The sequence below is a fragment of the Saimiri boliviensis genome, chromosome 12, assembly GCF_048565385.1.
Source record: "Saimiri boliviensis isolate mSaiBol1 chromosome 12, mSaiBol1.pri, whole genome shotgun sequence".
NCBI classification, from domain to species: Eukaryota; Metazoa; Chordata; class Mammalia; order Primates; family Cebidae; genus Saimiri; species Saimiri boliviensis.
The window spans coordinates 84,838,531-84,853,100 of NC_133460.1; the positions used below are offsets into that span (position 1 = coordinate 84,838,531).

The 14,570-nt window shown below is 41.8% G+C and overlaps 1 protein-coding gene and 1 non-coding gene across 5 annotated transcripts in view; one reads left to right on the forward strand and one right to left on the reverse strand.

Moving 5' to 3' along the window:
- The window catches only part of CWF19L1 (CWF19 like cell cycle control factor 1), a 34,526-nt gene that overhangs the window by 19,433 nt on the left and 523 nt on the right, over positions 1-14,570 (reverse strand). For 3 of the 4 annotated variants that reach the window (XR_012512919.1, XM_010333189.3, XM_074382749.1), the window contains exons 2-6: positions 8,750-8,834; positions 7,731-7,809; positions 7,050-7,151; positions 3,033-3,247; positions 446-564 (exon numbers count right to left, since the gene is read on the reverse strand). Coding sequence is in view for 3 of the 4 variants with exons in the window: in XM_010333189.3 (XP_010331491.1) it covers positions 446-564; positions 3,033-3,247; positions 7,050-7,151; positions 7,731-7,809; positions 8,750-8,834 (600 nt within the window). In the remaining variant the exon portion in view is untranslated. Of the gene's footprint in view, positions 1-445; positions 565-3,032; positions 3,248-7,049; positions 7,152-7,730; positions 7,810-8,749; positions 8,835-14,570 lie in introns of those variants that run through there. The other variant, XM_074382750.1, reaches the window with a different exon arrangement.
- On the forward strand, positions 5,768-5,874 carry LOC120362621 (U6 spliceosomal RNA). The gene has a single exon (XR_005578473.2). It is a non-coding gene; the product is annotated as a U6 spliceosomal RNA (small nuclear RNA).

Here is a 14,570-nt window from a genome sequence, read left to right on the forward strand (position 1 = left end):
TGGGATGACTAAATCAAGCTAATTAACATATGCATTATCTCATGTTTATTTGTGATAAAAAATGTTTTAAAGAAATAGGGCTCGCTATGTTGCCCAGGCTAGAGTGCAGTAGCTATTCACAGGTGTAGTCATTGCACTGTATAGCCTAGAACTCCTGGCTCAGCCTTCCAAGTAACTGGAACTACAGGCACACAGCACCAAGCCGGGCCCTGAAAAGGAAAAAACTGATACACATTCTTGATTCTGAAACTGATGGATTTCCAAAGTGATTTCAAATTAGGGAACAAACTCAGAGAAGATGAATGACTTGAGAGTCACTTATTTCAGTGTCTGAGTAACCAAACGGAGCTAAGATGTTGTATGGTTAAAAACGAACAAGAGAAGTTTACACAGAAGATCCAAGGCAAATTCTTCAAAAAGTCAAAAAGAATAAAATGCTACTCACCGATACGGAAGCCTCTCATAATAGGTCTTTTCCAAAGCAGCGAAATGATATCTTGGTTTCAAGCCTGTGGCAAGACTGGAAACCAAAGCAGAACCACATTTTTTGGTATCCACTTCTCCCTAGTAAAATTTTAGTCATACAAAAACGTAGTCATCCATACAGACCAAAAGTTATCAAGAAATGCAAATAATAAGACATTTTGAAATGTCTTTGAAATTTATACATGAATACAAATGTGGGCAGAAGGAACTGCACATTGAATTGCATACATATGGCAATCAGAGAAAAATCTAACAAGAAAAATCTAACAAACAAGGGAGCTGAACTATTATGAATGTAGAAATAGGAACAACTGTTGGAGGGCAGAGATTAAAAGGTAACTCCTCCACATCAATACCCAAAACATAAATTACTAAAACCTTTTTTGGAAAAGTAAGCTCTTCCTCTGAACCCCACAGACTAGGCTTCTAGTCTTGCTCTGTCTGGGCTTCTAGTCTTGCTTCTAGTCTTGCTCTGTTGCCCAGGCTGGAGTGCAGTGGCACAATCTCAGCTCCCTGCAACCTCTGCCTCTTAGGTTCAAGCAATTCTCCTGCCTCAGCCTCCCTAGTAGCTGGGATTACAGAAATGTGCCACTACGCTTGGCTAATTTTTGTATTTTTAGTAGAAATGGGGTTTCACCATGTTGGCCAGGCTGGTCTCAAACTCCTGACCTCATGATCCGCCTGCCTCGGGCTCCCGAAGTGTTGGGATTACAGGTGTGAGCCACCGCACCTGGCCTCTAGCTTGTTTTGTAGTGCACCTGCAGTTCACACGTACAGACAGTCATAGTCAATGCAGAAAATCAAAATGAAAAGCTAGGTCTCAGGGCTCCTAGGATCCACAGAATATATCTGGCATAGAATATTCAAGGACTTCGTCACATGAGCACATAACCCTTTACTTTGCTTCTGTCAAGGAAGCGGCAGTTTGAGGAAGGGCACAACCAAACCCTTCTTAAGTAATATAAAGTTTGCCCAAAGCTATTCTTGTTCCCAGAATATCCCCCAGATTCTATTAACAACCAATTATGTGATCTCTCACCCATAACATTATTTATGAACTCTATTCTAAGAGAAGGTATTACTTGGAAATAAGCTAACAAAGTTTGTTTTCCAGTAAGTAAAACAGGAATTTCCTTTTGTCTTAAGCTTGTTTTCTTCAGGTTTCTACTGAAGGGCAGGGAATTAGCTGAGGTCAGTCCTAGCATCTTAGGGACTGATGAACTATACTTTTCTCCTCCATAAAAATACTGTGTGGTTATTTATAAGCCTTGATCAAAATCAATTTTTAGCTCCCTGCAAAATGAAAGGCCTCATTTTCTCATCCTTCCTTACAGAGCATCACATGTGTCTTTCTCTCTGCCTTCATCACTCCAGCAGTCCCCCTCTGGATCTGCCCTAGCTTTGCTATATCCTTGTGCTCTAACCAGCACTACCCTTTGTATTCTACATAAAGAGCAACGACAGGTTTGTCAAAAAGGAAGACAGCCTTGACCGTTTTCCTTTCAACATCCTCCTTGACAATGCCTGGTATCCTCTTGGCCTTTCTGGTCATGGACACATGGTGATGAAGCTGGCAGTGGGTGGTGTACAGGCTCCACTTCTGGATCATCACCGATAATCCTGAATCCATCCATGGAGATTTGTCCTCAAATGCATTCTTATATTTCCCCTCAATGAAGCTCAGCCAATGCTTTCTGCCCTCACACAGAAATCTTTTCAAAATCTTCCTTAGGCTTACTTCCACCAACAAGTGTAGTATTTAACTCCCCTTGACAGTTGTCACTCCTGGTGTACCATCCATTTCAAGATTACTCATAAAACATTAAAATCTGGCCAGGCATGGTGGCTCACACCTGTAATCCCAGCACTTTGGGAAGCCAAGGCAGGTGGATCACTTGAGCCCAGGAGTTCAAGACCAGCCTGGGCAACCCCTTCTCTACTAAAAATACAAAAATTAGGCCAGTGCAGTGGATCATGCCTGTAATTTCAGCATTTTAGGAGGCTGAGGCGGGCGGATCACTTGAGGTCAGGAGTTCAAGACCAGCCTGGCCAACATGGTGAAACCCAATCTCTACTAAAAATAGCAAAAAAATTAGGTGTGGTGGTACATGCCTGTAATCTCAGCTACTCAGGAGGTTGAGGCCAGAGAATCGCTTGAACCCAGGAGGAGGAGGTTGGAGTGAGCCGAGATTGCACCACTGCACTCCAGCCTGGGCACCAGAGTAAGACTGTCTCAAAAAAAAAAAAGTAGTGAAGCCACAAAACATTAAGAGGCTTAGAAAAGGGCATTTGAAACAGATAATAAAAACTTCATTTATAATTAAGATTTCAGCAGTCTCATCTATGAATCACACTTTTATGAAATTAACTTTTGATCTGGTCAGCTGATACACCTTTTAGAATCCTGAAAATTTTAACAAAAGACTTTTTCTAATGAAAGATACCCAAGAGCTAAAACACTCAATATAAACAGGAAAAGAAAAAAGGCCCAACTCAAGCCAATGCAATTCGCTTTTAGAAAATTCAACTAAACAAGCTCTACTCACAGAAGAATTCCCAAAGGTCCCCACATACTTGGGCCATGGGGATGTGAGCAAGATATCAACACCCTTAAACTGGGAGGTTGTACACAGCATCATTCTCAGAGAAGACACATCCTTGGGACTAAAACTATAACCTGGTACTGGCTCATTTAAGGACTCCGTCCCACTGAGGTACACAATCTGCAGCCCCGAGCTTCCAGTGAAGATACCTTTACGACCTGGGTTCAAAATAAAATGAACAAATTTTAGTCAAAATTGCAGAATGAAAAGCCATCAATATGGGGATGAATCTCCCATGAGTCTCCTACGTCCCTGCCATTTTACATGTCTTAAGTGTAAACGCTCCGGCAGCTCCCTTCTGGTTGTTAGGTATCAATGGTGAATGGCTACAACAGTATTCCTGTTCAGTAAGTATGAACAGCCCTACATGGAGGCTGCTGGAACCCACGGGCCAGTCTGTTTACGCAAGGTGCCTTACAATATTACTGGAAAAACTCAGGAAGAGAAGATTAGGAAAAAGGCTTTCTGCCTTCTAGAGAAGACTCTACATGGACTTAAACCCAGACATCTGCACACAGGAAAAAGCAATGAGAAGAAACATACAGTTCAAAGGAAGCTATAGTCTAGAAAAGATGCATTCTTCCGGCAGGCAGCAACTTCCAAGTGAAGGAAAACATTTGGAAAGAGCGAGTGTTTAGGAAAATTTAGAGACTCTATTCTCTTCTAGGGTTATTCCTGGCTTGTGGCCATGTTTCCAATCCCTCCTGTTGCCTCCAAGACCTTGCTCCATCAATTTTCACCTCCCTTTCATCTAATGAGTCTCCTTAGCTGGCTCTCTCTGTTCAGAAGAAAACATGCTCAGCCATCCAAAATGAATACACATACTAAGAAACTTCCTCCTCTTTAGTTTTGAATTTCTGAAGAGTAGTCCGTGCTAAGTACTTTACCTCTTTTTTGTTTGTTTGTTTGTTTGAGACAGAGTCTCACTCTGTCGCCAGGCTGGAGTGCAGTGGCACAATCTCGACTCACTGCAACCTCTGCCTCCCAGGTTTAAGCAATTCTCCTGCCTCAGTGTCCCAAGTAGCTGGGACTACCAGCATGCGCCACCATTCCCAGCGAATTTTTGTATTTTTAGCAGAGATAGGGTTTCACCATGTTGGCCAGGATGGTCTTGATCTCTTGACCTCGTGATCCACCCACCGTGGCCTCCCAAAGTGCTGGGATTAGAGGCGTGAGCCACTGCGCCTGGCCTACTTTACCTCTTAATTAGTTCCTTAACCCACTGCAATCAGTTTCCCTCTCCTATCACTGTCTTAAAGGTCACCCTATATATGCCTGTGTTCTCCTGAAACTATGTTCTCTTCACTATTCTATGAAGTTGACAATATCTTTACCTCTCAAACAGTACCCTAAGTACTTTTATGTCTCTTTTCCTACCCCCTAGATGAAGATATACCATTCCATTCCTACCCACCAAGGTACTATCATCTACCTGCTACCCTTCTGATTGTATTTCTTCCTTAATAATTTGATCCTCTTCTCAGCTCTGTTTTCCATCATTATGGGACCAACTCCCCAAAGTCTATACTCTTCAACATTGATACTCTACAACAGGCGTCCCCAAACTACAGCCCGCAGGCTGCATGCGGCCCCGTGAGGCCATTTATCTGGCCCCCCGCCACACTTCAGGAAGGGGCACCTCTTTAACTGGTGGTCAGTGAGAGGAGCACAGTATGTGGCAGCCCTCCAACGGTCTGAGGGACAGTGAACTGGCCCCCTGTGTAAAAAGTTTGGGGACGCCTGCTCTAGAAAGAACTCTCGGGCTGGGCAAGGTGGCTCATGCCTGTAATCCCAGCACTTTGGTAGGCCAAGGCAGTTGGATTACGTGAGGTCAGGAGTCTGAGACCAGACTGAACAACATGGTGAAACCCTGTCTCTACTAAAAAATACAAAATTAGCCAGTCATGGTGGCACACACCTATAATCCCAGCTACTCGGAAGGCTGAGGCAGGAGAATTGCCTGAACCCAGGGGGCAGAGATCAGTGAGCCGAGACTGTGCCATTGCAGTCCAACTGGGGAAAAACTCCATCTCAAGAAAACAAGAACTCTCACTTCCAACTATATGTTGAATGTCCTGCCAGTACTTCAAGCTCACCATCTCATGTTCACTACCAAGTTCCTTGCTTGATCCTCCTACTGGATCCAAAAAATCTATTTCACAGAAATAACCCAAGTACCTCAGCTGCTCTTTCTACTCCTAACACTAAATTTACATAGTAAAATGGCTGCCAAATATCTACAGTAACGCCCTTAATCCAAATCTAAAAATTATTAACAAGAACTGCCATAAGTCAGGCCCATGTTAAAATCTACAACAGAATTTCAAAATGTGTATCTCATACCTGTAGTTAAAAATAAAAAACAGGCCAGGTGCGGTGACTCATGCCTGTAATCCCAGTACTTTGGGAGGCCGAGGCAGGCGGATCACCTGAGGTTGGAAGTTCGAGACCAGTCTGGAGAAACCCTGTCTCTAATAAAAATACAAAAAAAATTAGCCAGGCATGGTGGCGCATGCCTGTAATCCCAGCTACTCAGGAGGCTGAGGCAGGAGAATCACTTGAACCCGGGAGGCAGAGGCTGCAGTGAGCCGAGACTGTGCCATTGCACTCCAGCCTGGGCAACAAGAGCAAAACTCCGTCTCAAAAAAAAATTATAAAAATAAAAATAAAAATAAACAGTGCTCACTTCAGCAGCACATATACTAAAACTGGAAAGACAGAGAGAATATTAGCATGGCACCTGACCGAGGATGACATGCAAATTCATGAAGAGTTCCATATTACAACAACAACAAATAAAGTTCTTCCTTCAATTTTTGTTTAAAGAAGCCCCATAGAATTAGTGCAAAATAAGACTGCTAACATGAGGGCCATAGCCAAACAGAGATTAATGCCAAGATGAACTATGACAGGGAAGGAGAGAGAGACATTTACAGCAAAGGAAATGCAGAAGCTTTCTAGAGAAAAAAATGAGTTGAATGATCTAAGAGGCAGCAGACCAGCAGATGGCAGAGTGGGGGGATGGGGAATAAAAGCAAAATTTAAGAGTGGTTTTGAAAATGGCCAGACATTGAAAGAGCCACTTAAAAGCAATAGAGAGGGTTGTGGAGGAAATAACTTTAAGCAGGAACCGAAGAGTGTACCTGGAACCAGAAAAAGCAGAGTAAAAAACCCGAAAGAATAGCATTAAAAACTTGAGTTGCCAAAACCTTAGAGTGAAACCTAGAGCTATCACTAGGTGGGAGCCTAATCAACAAGTAAGCTGTATGTATCTACCAAGATTGTATGGTAAGGCCACATACATGACATTTCCTTTATTTGAACATAGTTTATTCCTTAAGTATTTCATATACTGTAGACAAGGAGTTTATCTCTTTACTTGGCTAAACAAGTATGTACTGGGTTGTGGGAACACAACAAGATTGGGGCTAAGTGGTAGAGATAATAAAGGAAAAATGCCAACATCCTATGGGCATTGTCCTAAGGGCATAGCAGCACATATACAGACTTTGGGAAAGAACCCTCCAACTCCCATTATCTCAGGCTGTCAACAACGAAAAATCTAGCCAAAAATTTGCTGGGAGACTAATTCCTGAGAACATTATATTATGTTCATTACAAATACAACAAATATCAGCCAGGCACAGGGGCTCACACCTGTAATCCCAGCACTTTGGGAGGCCAAAGTGGGTAGATCACGAGGTCAGGAGATCAAGACCATCCTGGCTAACACAGTGAAACCCCATCTCAACTAAAAATACTAAAAATTAGCCAGGCGTGGTGGTGGCAAGTGCCTGTAATCCCAGGTATTCAGGAGGCTGAGGCAGGAGAATCACTTGAACATGGGAGGTGAAGGTTGCAGTGAGCTAAGATTACACCACTGTACTCCAGCCTGGCCAACAGAGCAAGACTCCATCTCAAAAAAACAAAACAAAACAAATATAAGAAATATCAGCTTACCCAGATAAGTAATGTTTTCAGCTAATTCACATCCATCAGCATCCTGGAAATATTTTACTGTTTCCTGGTTATTAGCACCAAGCACATATGTCTGAATAGGAGCTAGTGAAGGAAACAGACATGACACCATACAGTTATCAGATCTGCTTCAGAACTTGAGAAATGCTTCTCTATAGAAAAATATATTATAGCAAATAGTCTATGCATTCACATTCCCCACATAGCAATCCTAAATGCAGAAGTGCTGTCCACTAAGGATATACTACACAAAACCTTGTAGCTTAACTTTTTTTTTTTCTTTTTGAGGACAGAGCCTTGCTCTGTCACCCAAGCTGGAGTGCAGTGACACAATCTTGGCTCACTGCAAACCCTGCCTCCCCGGTTCAGGTAATTTTGCTCCCTCAATCTCCTGAGGAGCTGGGATTACAGGTGTGCACCACCATGCCCAGCTAATTTTTCTATTTTTTGTAGAGACGGGGTTGCATCACGTAGGCCAGGCTGGTCTCGAACTCCTGACTTCAGGTGATCCGCCTGCCTTGGCCTCCCAAAGTGCTGGGATTACAGGCATGAGCCACAGCGCCCAGCCAGGAAATTCTTAAATAATGAAAAACAACTCAGAAAGAACTGTGGCCCTTGAAATTTTATTAGAAATCATATGTTAAATAAAAATAATTTCTATACCTTTCTTGATGCCAGTCTTATACTCCTCCCATTCAGCATCTGGGGTGGAGCCAAAGAAATTTCCTACACACAACAGCAGCTAAAATGAGTTTTTTAAACAGATATATAAGATTTTAAAATACCAAACAGTACATAATTGATAGTAACATTTAATTAGTTATTTAATAGTTTCAAATCAGTTTTTTATTCTCAATCCATTTGCAGATTTCAATATACAATTCTTTAGCAGCAATTGTAATAGTTACTGATTCTACGAATTATTAAGTTTTGGCTCTCTGGCTGTCAAATTCAAGTTAGAGATGGGTAAGAGAGAGTCAAGGAACTAAACTTGTAAAACAAGTTAGAATTCAAGTGCTCCTCAAATATTCCCAGTCCCACTCTACCACTCAGCTCTCTCCACGTATCCTTCCCTGGAATATACAGTCACAGAGAAATAGATCTTTAAAGAATCCCCATGTGAAACAAAAAAATTTAAAATATTAGAAACTCTTAGAAATACAGGGCATAAAAAACACATTTCCTGCCTGTTGTCTTTACTCAACCTTTAACCCAATGAACAAATTATCCTCATACTTGGAATACTCTCTTCTGCACTCTTAGGAGTTTACAGTCTAGCTGGCAACTATATACAACATTCATATAGGGCTCTTAAGCTCGTGAAGCACTGGCATGTATGTTATCTGACTTAACCCATACCACATTCATAAAATAGATCTGTGCCTCACAAACCTAGGGGTCAGAATCACTTAGGGAAGTGTTGCTAGTCTGTTTTCAGTTTTTTTGTACAGTGATAAAGTAACAAGATTCAACTTCAAAAAACATAAAGGTCAATAGTAAATAGTAAACAGGTCTCCCTCCCCCAACCACTCAGAAGCTCCTGAGTTCCTATGCTCATGAAGGGAACTCAATTTAACAAAAATGGTGAGTATGTATTCAATCAAGACCTAAAGGAGCTCAAACTTTATTTTTATTTATGACTACAAAGGTAAAATTAAATTCAGTAAAAACAAACGTCTTACATCAAAGTTTCCACTTTTCTTCTGAATTGCTCGAACTCTATTGAATAAAATATCAAACTTTCCTTCAACATCTCCACAAGCCAAGCTGCAAAGAAAGAGATTAACAGATTTGAGATTACAGCAATTCAGGAACAAATGGGCCTGCCAGGTTTCCTATATACTAGTCTTTTGGATGGATTAGATAGATAGATGATCTAGTCTCTCTGCAGTTACCTTACAAGGTTCAGTGCACTGGGCAGATCCACTAAGAGTCTCACCAATGCCTCCCACTCGCCATATCTAAACTTTAGCTTATCATTTACTCCACAACTGAGCCAGCTTCTCCTCATTCCTAAGTTTTGTGGACATGTCTATGGCTGACATGGCCAACAAGTATCAAAAATCCCTGATCCGGTCACCAAGTCCCATCAATTCCTTTTTTCAAACATCTTTCACATTCATTCTATCCTTTTTATTTTGACTCCTACTATCTTATTACAGAGCTTCAGTCATTCACTTGGTAAAAAGGTACTGGATACTTAAAATTTGTGAAGTACAATATGCCAAGTAAACTATGCCAAGAACATGTTGGCAGTACAAGGTGGAGGAAGACTCGGTTTAAGCCTCAAAGAGTTTATAATCAAGGAAAGGAAGACACTCTAATCATTATAAATCTGTAAGAAAAGGGCACCACAGGAGGTATGTGTCAAATTACGGGGTAGGAGGTACAAAACGGCAAGAGCTGATGATAAGGTAAACTGGCCCTAGATTGTGAAGTGACTTTTACTATCCTCTCATTTCTGAGTTTTTCTAATTCTGTTTTACATGGTTTTCCCATGGCTCGTATAATTTTCTTAATGTGTTTTAACTCATCTTGAAACGTTAAAATTTTATTGTTTTGTAAATGTGTCTTTCTGATGTGCTTTTATTGTCCAGCTCAACTTTTTTTTTTTTTTTTTTTTGAGACAAAGTCTCACTCTATTACCCAGGCTGGAGTGCAATGGTGCAATCTCTGTGCTCACTGCAACCTCTACATCCCAAGTTTAAGCAATTCTCCTGCCTCAGCCTCCCAAGTAGCTGGGATTACAGGCATGCACCACCACACCCAGCTGAGTTTTTGTATTTTTAGTAGAGACGGAGTTTCTCCATGTTGGCCAAGCTGGTCTCAAACTCCTGACCTCAGGTGATACACCCACCTCGACCTCCCAAAGTGGTGGGATTACAAGCATGAGCCACCGCACCCAGCGACGTGTGTGTGTGTGTGTGTGTGTGTGTGTGTGTGTGTGTATCTATATATAGATATATATATATTTATCTATCTATCTATCTATCTATCTATCTATCTATATATTTTTTTGAGACAGGGTCTCACTCTGTCACCCAGGTTAAACTGCAGTGGCATGACCTTGGCTCACTGGAGCCTCTAACCCCCACCCCCTGGCTCAAGCGATCCTCCTACCTCAGCCTCCCAACTAGCTGGGACCACAGGCATGTGCAACCACACCTGGCTTTTTCTTTCTTTCTTTTTTTATTCAAGTAGAAATGAAGTTTCACCATGCTGCCCAGGCTGGTCTCAAACTCATCTGCCCACCTCTGCCTCCCAAAGTGCTGGGATTACAGGCATGAGCCACTGTGTCCAGCCTCACCAAACATTTTCAAGCAGGATAGTGACATAATACTTTTTTTTTGAGATGGAGTCTCACTCTGTCATCCAGCCTGGAGTGCAATGGTGTAATCTTTGCTCACTGCAACATTTGCCTCCTGGGTTCAAGTGATTTTCCTGCCTCAGCCTCCTGAGTAGCTGGGATTACAGGTGCCCAAAACCATGCCTGGCTAATTTTTTATTTTTAATAGAGATGGGGTTTCACCGTCTTGGCCAGACTGCTCTCAAAACTCCTGACTTCAGGTGATCTGCCCACCTCGGCCTTCCAAAGTGCTGGGATTACAGGCGTGAGCCACCACGCCCAGCGCGAGCCACCATGCCCGGCGCCATAATCTTATCCGCTTTAGAAAGATCATTTTAGTCACAGTAAAAGATGGTCTGAAAGAACAGGTGATTATAAGCAAAAATATCAACAAGAAGGGCAATGACTAACGAAGATGAGGAGAGGCACAGATGAGAAATTTAGAATCTGAAAACAAACTGGAGTGGAGAAGTAGGATGGGAAATGAGGGAGAAGTAGGAACAGAGGGTAACCGCAAGGCTGAACAACTGAGTCCTGTTATGGCAAAGGAAGATCAGAGAAAAATACAGTGACTCTAGCATTAGATTCAAAGTAGAGAATATGCTTATATTTCATCTAATGCCTTCTCTTCTTCCTATGCATCCTACATTTAGTCATCAGTTTAATCTTCTTTCCTCAAAAACATTGAGCGGTTCTCCACTGCCTATGGAACCAGAGCTTTCCACAGGTCCTGACAAGTCGTCTTTCTAGTGCTTTCTCCAAGTTTTCTTAACTGAAACCTTACCTACTGGAATTTGATTACTCTCTGCCTCTGTCATTCCCTAGTGGAGGTAACTACCTAATAGTCCCACCCTACCCATCCTGAATCTAAGTTTTTCCCATCCTTCAAGGTCTAGCACATTTCTGAAGCCTTCCTGGCTGGCTCAGAAGTCATCCCCTTCTCAAACCCTTAGAAAACCATATTACAGCATTTCAAAGCAAGCTCTGTCATAAACTAAGAGCACTTTTATTTATATTTTGAGCACCACCTCCTCTAGGAAGCCTTCTAATACCTATCAGTTACCAATTTTGAGTGTTCCCACATGATCCTGCATTTCTTCCATTACAGTTGTCACATGGAATTATCACTGCTTCTGTGAGATCCAATGTCCAGTTTATACATCATGAGGTACCTCAGCTCCTCATCTGGGCCCTTTTCCAGTGTTCTCTATCCCACTGAATAAATATAGAAACCTATGACCCAACAGGGCCAACTCCTTTTCACTCACAATTAAACCATCACAAGCCTTGTTGATTTCACTTGCCTAATAAACCTTGAATCCCTCAACTTTTCCTCTGCCATCATTCTACCTAATTCCAGCTGTTCTCTGCTTTGGCTCTGATTTGTTCTCCACATTGCAGCCAGAACTACTTTCCAAAATGAAAATTGAACCATGCCAAGGTGTTCTTAAACATTTTGGTAAACTTTTTAAGTTAAAGACAAAAATACAGTTATGTGTCATATAACAATGTTTTGGTCAACAAAGGACTACATATGACAGTGGTCCCATTAAGATTATAATGAAACTGAAAAATTCCTATCACCTAGTGATGTCCTCCTAGCCATCTGTAACATCATAGTGCAATATATTACTCATTTGTTTGTGGTAATGCTGGTATAGTAACAAACCTACTGGGCTGGTGGTTATAAAAAGTATAGCACATACAGTATGTACAGTAGATATTTGACAATAATTGGTTTATATACAATACTTAGTATGCTATAGACTTTTTTTGAGACAGAGTCTTGCTCTGTCACCAGGATGGAGTGCAGTGGCCCATCTCAGTTCACTGTAACCTCCACATCCAGGGTTCAAGTGATTCTCCTGCCTCAGCCTCCCAAGTAGCTGGGACTATAGCTAACTTTCGTATTTTTAGTACAGACAGGGTTTCACCATGTTGGCCAGGCTGGTCTCAAACTCCTGACCTCATGATCTGCATGCCTCAGCCTCCCAAAGTGCTGGGATTACAGGCATGAGCCACTGCACCCAGCTATTATGCTATACTATTTACTGTTATTTTAAAGTATACTCCGACTTATTGAAAGAAAAAAAAATTAACTGTAAAAGAGCCTCAGGCATTGTTATCATAGGAGATGACAGCTTTATGCATATTACTACTGAAGCCCTTCCAGTGGGACAAGATATGGAGGTGGAAGCCAGTAATACTGATGATCCTGATCCTGTGTAGGCCTAGATTTATGTGTGTGTTTGTGTCTCAGTTTGTAACAAAAAAAAGTTTAAAGCCAGGGACAGTGGCTCATGCCTGTAATCCCAGCACTTTGGGAGGCTGAGACAGGAGGTTCACTTGAGCCCAGGAGTTCAAGACCAGCCTGGGTAACATAGCAACACCACAGCTCTACAAAAAATACAAAAATTAGCCAGGTGTGGTGGCTTGTGCCTTAATGCCAGCTACTCAGGAGGCTGAGGTGGGAGAATCACTTGAGCCCAGGAGGCTGAGGTTGCAGTAAGCCATGATTACACAACTGTACTCCAGCCTGGGCAACAGTGAGACCCTGTCTCAAAAAAAATAAATAAATAAAGTTAAAAAATAAAATGAAAAAAAAATTAATAGAAAAAAGATTGTAGAATAAGGATATAAAAAAAAATTTTTGTACCACCGTACAATGTGTTTTGTGTCTTAAGCTAAGTTTTATAACGAGAGTCAAAGGGTTAAAAAAAACTTAGTTTGTAAAGTAAAAGCTACAGTAAACTAAGGTGTATTGTTGAATATGAATGTTTCTATAAATTTAATACAGATTAAGTGTACAGTACTCATAAAGTCTACAACAGTGTAAAGTAATATATTCACTCACCTCTTACCGACTCAGAGAAATTTTCAGTTCTGCAAACTCCATTCATGATGTGTCCTACATATATTTTCTCTATATACAGTATTTTATATATACAGTATTTCCATTTTTCCTATATACAGTATTTTCACTGTACCCTTTCTATATTAAATACAAAAATACTGTTATGTTACAATTGCCTACAGTATTCAGCACAGTAACATGGTGTACAGCTTTGCAGCCTAGGAGCAACAGGTTATAATAATACGGCCTAGGTGTACAGGAAGCCATACCATCCAGGTCTGTGTAAGTACACTCAAGGATGTTCCCACAACGATGAAATCGCCTAACAATTCATTTCTCAGAAGATAACCCTGCTGTTAAGCAATGCATTACTGTATTTACCAAGGCTCAATCCTAACTTTCTTGAAAAGTCTTCTTGACTCCTACCATTAAGCCAAATACCCCTCTTATGCACTCTCCCAGAACCTCGAACTTTTTCTTACTAAAATTTACCACTATTGCAATTTTTTTCTGAAACAGGGTTTCAGTTTGTCAACCAGGCTGGAGAGTAGTGACACGATCACAGCTCACTGCAGCCTCGACCTCCCCAGGCTCAGGTGGTCCTCCCGCTTCAGTCTCCCAATTAGCTGGCACCACCACGCCGAGTAATTTTTTTTTTTTTTTTTTTTTGGTAGAGATGGGGCCTTGCTATATTGCCCAAGCTGGTCTTGAATCCCTAGGCTCAAGCGATCCTCCTGCTTCAGCCTCCCGGGTCGTTGGGATTATAGGTGTGAGCCGCTGCACCTGTCCCTATCACTATGGTAACTTTACATTTAACTGGATTCCTTTTTTCTTCTTCTTCTTCTTCTTCTTCTTCTTCTTATTTTTGACGGACCCTCGCTATGTTACCCAGGCTGGAGTCCAGTGGTGCAATCTCGGCTCGCTGTGCAACCTCCGCCTCTGGGTTCAAGTGACTGATCTGCCTCAGCCTCCCAAGTAGTTGGGATTACAGGCACGCGTCACCACGTCTGGCTAATTTTTTTATTATTAGTAGAAATGGGGTGTCACCATGTTGGCAAGGCTGGTCTCGAACTCCTGACCTCAAGTGATCCGACCACCTCAGCCTCCGAAAGTGCTGTGATTACAGGTGTGAGCCACTGTGCCCAGCCATTATCTGGATCCTTAGTACCCGTCCCTCTAGAGTCTAGACTATACGCTCCATTAAGACAGGAACTCCATCTGTTGCAACATCTAGCACAATGTCCGGCACACTGCAGTTCTGCAATAAATACTCGTTGAATGAAGCCCTCTCTTCTCCACCACC